Source organism: Varroa jacobsoni, unplaced genomic scaffold, assembly GCF_002532875.2.
Source record: "Varroa jacobsoni isolate VJ856 unplaced genomic scaffold, vjacob_1.0 scaffold_363, whole genome shotgun sequence".
Lineage (NCBI taxonomy): Eukaryota > Metazoa > Arthropoda > Arachnida > Mesostigmata > Varroidae > Varroa > Varroa jacobsoni.
The window spans coordinates 1,840-7,464 of NW_019213265.1; the positions used below are offsets into that span (position 1 = coordinate 1,840).

The 5,625-nt window shown below is 39.1% G+C and overlaps 1 protein-coding gene and 1 long non-coding RNA gene across 3 annotated transcripts in view; one reads left to right on the forward strand and one right to left on the reverse strand.

The window, feature by feature from the left end:
• Nucleotides 1–1,478: 1,478 nt before the first annotated feature.
• Nucleotides 1,479–5,625, reverse strand: part of LOC111259749 (uncharacterized) — a 14,548-nt gene continuing 10,401 nt past the window's right edge. The window contains exon 4 of the mRNA XM_022831962.2: nt 1,479–2,688. Coding sequence (XP_022687697.1) covers nt 2,470–2,688 — 219 coding nt within the window. The 3' untranslated portion in view covers nt 1,479–2,469. The remainder of the gene's footprint in view (nt 2,689–5,625) is intronic.
• The window catches only part of LOC111259750 (uncharacterized), a 28,258-nt gene continuing 28,098 nt past the window's right edge, over nt 5,466–5,625 (forward strand). The window contains exon 1 of one of the 2 annotated variants that reach the window (XR_015310725.1): nt 5,466–5,523. This is a non-coding gene — a long non-coding RNA (uncharacterized LOC111259750). The remainder of the gene's footprint in view (nt 5,524–5,625) is intronic. The other variant, XR_015310726.1, reaches the window with a different exon arrangement.

Sequence of the window (5,625 nt, forward strand, 5' to 3'; positions counted from 1 at the left end):
AGCAAACGATTGCTATGGAATTTTGTTCCCGTGCCGTTTCATAGTTGTGCTGGATGAATCACCAAATAAACAAGTCTTCAGTTCCAGGATGCACAGACATGATAGCCAGCAATCGTTGAAAAAACATGACACATCCAGTCTGTGCTCGATGAAACAGACTTAGAAAACATGACATATCCAGTCTGTGCTCGATGAAACAGACTTAAAAACTCTAAAATAGTGTTATGTGTGTAGTGTGCAGTAATGTGTGCATATGTGCAGTACTAGGATGAGAAATTTTCAAACGGTTTTTGCCTTATGAAGGCGCAATTATTCTACTTTATAATGCTGTCCTACACACGAAGACGTTGCCAAACGCTGCGATCTGTAGAGTTAGAATATCGTACTGCGTATGATCGCAAGCATCAGTTTACTGAAGTCGGATATCGTCAAGTTCAATATTCACGTTCTCTGCTTGTACTGTGTATAGCCGGCGTGTACTACCACCATAAAAACATGACCGTTCTCGACACGGAACAACTCAGTAATGGTGTCTAAGTGAGCTTGGTTTGTATTTTCTTGGTGATTTTTCCTATTTCCATACAAATATAAGAACAGAAAGTAAACATTGATTAGGTTCGTCAGGACAACTGCAGAAATGATTCGTGTCTTTTAACATGCAGTGGCTAATGTTGCTAGGAATATACGGAGAAGCCTTCCGCTGCCATCGTGTAAATCATCAGTAATAAGAATCGAAAAAACTGTTACTAGGAGGGAGAATTATTTACGAACTCCACAAAGATAGGTTCATCTTGTTATGTTTTTCAGAGTGGATTAAGAGGACGTGGACTCGCTATATCGAACATTGCGTTTGGCCGTGGATTCACGGGCTGGGTTCAAGGCCTGAGGACCTACTAAAAAATTTCGGTCGAATGAAACGAGCCGGTCTTCATTGGACTTCAGACCAAGTCAAAAATTAGACTGCTGATAACAGTATGTATTTCGCAACGACTCTCACATTGAAATCTCTAGAAGAAACGCCCATATGCGTTCAGACGTGCTGGCGATAGTAAATACAGTAATTATACTACATAGAAGTTTCAACATGTTCGCGAATTTTTTCGTAGGGTATCCGTGTAACGCCGTTCTCACAAGTCAAAAATGACTTATTTTAATAAGTATTTTTTATTTTAATTTTAATGTTTTTTTTTTATTTTTTTTATTTTTTTAATTTTATTTTTTTTAATTTTTTTATTTTAATTTTATTTATTTTTTATTTTTTTAATTATTTTTATTATTTATTTTTATTTTTTTTATTTTAATTTTATTTTTTAAATATTTTTTATTTTTTTATTTTTTTTATTTTATTTTATTTTATTTATTTATTTATTTTTTAATTTTAATTTTAATAATAATAATATTCCGCAGCACTAAGACAAGATATTTTAATATCTTGTCTTAGTGCTGCGGAATCGGCTTTAAAGATTGAGTTTATTCGATTGAGCACCGACTGTAGTAGTTCTTTATTAAAGGGGGCTGACATTCCTCAATGAGAGCCTATAGTTTGCGGTCCCTAAAGTGAGCCTGGCTATACCGGGAGCCTTTTGTAGGATTCGCTTTTACTTTTGTTTGGCTAACGGTTAACTGATTTGAAGTAAAGATCGAATCAGCTGCTAATTAAATGTATTTTAAGCTTTTTGATTATTGTTCAGAATACACTACTGTATAGGTAGTAATGACAACACCGTTGAACTAATGTGTTTCGTTTATCCCTCTGAATTTCCGACAAATATCGCTGAAAACGCTGTTAATATGTTCAGTGGCATGCGGTGTCTTATTCACACGCGTTTACCTACCACAGGTCACCCACATTAGCCTTTCGACAAGCGTACCAGGGTCACTTAGTGTAACGCCTGTACGATTTTTCAATGAGGAAGACTTTGGTAGCGCTATCTTTCGTCTGGTAACCGCCAATATTTTAAATTACATAATAAGAGTGATTAGCGAATTCTATACAATCTGAAAGAATAGGCTAAGTCTTTAAAGCTATGTCTTGAAGTCTAAGAGTTTACACGTCTACCATATATCATTGATATTACAAACTTGTTTTAGTACGTTCTGCGAGCCATAATTATTGCATTCCTCTTTTGGTAGTTCTACTTAATTACCTGGTTTCGGTTGCGCAGCAACATCGACTCAGGTCTAACAATATTTCAGAAGAAATTGTCTATCTGTGGGCATTATGAACAGTTCCAGCATAAGTTGGGAAAGTAATCTTCTTATTTTTTTTCAAGGCTTTCTTGACGCATGGGTGTTCAAGTATTATAATTGCCAAAATAATAGAATAAGGGAACAAATGCCGATAGAAACCGTATAGTTACATACGAGATTACATAGGCTAGTCACTCAAATGAATGGCAGGATAGTATTCACATCAGCCTAATCCAGCGTGAAGGCTGTTTATGGCAGGTTTAAGCCTTGGGGAAACTCTTAAGCGGCAGACGCTGCCTTCGTATATTCGACTTCATATTGGGTCCCGCCAATACCAAAGCCAAGATGGCCGTTCTGATGCCCGTGCCGAATCTGGTGTCTTTCGTAATGAGCGATGGGAGCATGAAGACCAAGCGATGCGTCGTGTCCCCTTAAACCAGCGTGTGATCCAAAGGCAATTGATGAAGTTTTAGGTGCACCGTACGATAACAATGGCAGCTGAAAATGAGCAGTATTAACAGAAAACATTATTATGATAAGCATTATTAGCGCCAAACGTGAATGTTTTAGTTACTCACATATGTGATACATGGCGATGGCAAGGCTTTAGTGAACAGTTGACTTTTTCTCTAACTCAAGTGTAAAGTGAATCAAGTGACTAGAGCCCATTCCCCTAAAAGCACCTATAATCGAGTACAGTATTTGTAACATTTACTATGTATCAAACAGATTTTCTTGAATCAGAGTGAAATCCGTAATTGAAAAACAAACTTGTGTTTTAACATGAAATTGTGTTATACGACTGGTTAAATTTTTCTAAAATCCTAATCTAGCAACCGAAGCTTGGATTCTGCAAAGATTCTGAGATAGTCTGCAGCCATCCCATGAAAGCACCCTATTGCACATACCCAATGCTAAGCAAGAAGTCATGAAGCAGTAAGCAATTTTCGGGTTGATTTTCACTGCACAACTACTACCAGTTATTTAGGTGGAAAACTTAATCCCTGTTTACGCTAATGGTCAGCCGGTGAAAAGTACTTGTGCACTATTTAGAAAACCAGTGTAATCTCTCTATTCAGATTCGAAATAGAGATCTCGTCCGTGTATGAAGGATAATAATGGCGAAAATCAGCCAAATTTGCCACCGATATAGCCGTGGGCCGATAGATTTGCGTGAATTGATAATGAACCCCAGACAAATAGACACCACAAGCGGGATGGTATCGAGTTCAAGTCCTTAATACCATCATGGACTGTCACGACCTTTTCATCAGTGTATAACCCCTAATCTATTTTAGTCGACAGGGTCGGTCACCAGACGATCCAAATGGCTGTTCCGGGTGATCAGTCAATTTTAAATGCATACCATCTGGTCGATTTGCCACTATCGACGTCATTAATGTCCGTACGGCAATTGACTATGCAACGATTATTTTAACGCGTCGATACCAAGGTGGCAAGAGCAAACTAAAGACGCTTTTTGGTACTACTATCCAGAGCAACCTTCACGATACGTGACTGATCCCGCTCACTATCGCGATTTTACTTTTATTTCCTTTATTAGTATCATCAGGCAGCTAACATCTTCCAGTATCTTGATTAACTAACTCGTTATGCATAATATTTGGTAAAACGGTCGTTGGCAGTAAAATGGCAGTCCCTTCAACAGACTAGCAAAACGGGTCTGTACCTATATAAGGAAACGAATACGAAAAAAGCAATGCACAAAGCAGCGATGCTCTTTTGTTCTTGCAAGCCGACTCGTAGCTCTAAGCGGATTACTATTGACTATAAACATTTTTTGCCGGATGACTTTCACCTTGGTTCGGTGACCCTTATATTAATTGCGAGCTGTTTTGAAAGATAAGCACGGTAGTAACGTCATGGTAACGTGCTTGTGATACACGCGATCGGCGGCACCGGAACAGAGTCATTAGTCCCAGTGGAAGCTCACCACCGTCTCGCTGGTGACGCGATCCATTTCCGGCTGTCCTTTTGTTCATTTGAGATTTCTTCGATAAGCGACTAAAAACACTGTATGTACGGCGATTGTATGCACTTCGCAAGAGCAATGGGCAAGCCAATTTAGTAAGCTATGCGGCGGTGACATTATCTAGTAGTCAATTAGGGACTACTATCAAGGCATAGAAAGTGTAAACATGCGGCAAATCCACATATAACCATAATATGGTGTGTCCAATTTTACCAATCTCAAGTCGTGCCTTCACGATTGTGTCACGGTTGCTACCATTAATACGATAATTATAGTAACAATAATAAAAACCCACTTTTTTATGCTATTAAGAGTGAAAATGAAAGATAATGAGAGTGCGTATCTCGATAACTAAACAAAGGAAGATGCTAATTCTATGCTCAGAAGGGCCGCATTGTGGCCTGAATTATCAACAAGAGTAGGAAGCAAATAGAACGTTGTTCTTCGTTGCTGCTTTACGCGGCGCCGAAAACCTCGCTCTGACGCTGGAATTTGTATAAGATTAATTGAGGAGCGATTGTGGTAGAATCCGTTCGAAGTATACGCATCGGTGTCACTGTGTGTCGCTGTTGCTACCGTAAAGGTAGTGCAAAAATACAGCCGTGCGTACCACGCATGCATCTAGTATTTATTAAAAAAAAAAAAAAACCTACGACGATGATGATGTCAGAAATCGAGCAGTGATAGCGCCACAAGTGAACGTGATGGGCGAACCATCATACGCATCGTGCCTGGGTTTTCTAGATGTCGATATACCTCATATTCATGGTGATGATAACTAGCCTTGCTAATAGGCTGGTCTCCGATCCTGGCAATATTTCAGCGGCGGTTGTCGCGATTGCTCGGGACGTTAACTTATCCATGCGTATGACTTTTCAAACGTTTTGATTAGAGTAGTTAACGTCCCGTCTGGAACTCTTTGTAAGTTACAAACTAGTTTTGCCCCAAGTGCCCGGTGCTGCTGGGATTGATGTAATTCGAATAATGAAAAGCGGGCGAGCAGGTCGTTGATATACGGCTGGATAATGCAGGGTAGCAATAAAAAATAATCTTTTGCAAAAAGGCAAGATTTTAACGACGCCAACTGGTGCGTATTCTGATAATGGCAAGCATTGGTGCTGGTGATATATCGATGTGATTGCCTGGACTGATTGTGCATGTCGTAACGTGTACATGTTGCAATTGCGCTATACATATAATTTGACTATCAGATCATTGTGTGGAGCGGAAAAATTAACGGCACTTACGATAAAAAATTTTATTTCTGTACTTTCAGTATCACGCGGCTGCTGGCAGGTATGTGCGTGTACCGATTCTACATGCATCTTCAGGGAGTCTCAGTAAGTCCCTCTCAAGCATGCTAGGTATTAATGATGATACTAAATGGGTATGCTTCATTCGGACCATCGCTAAGGGCCGTATGTTTGTAAAAACTAATATAT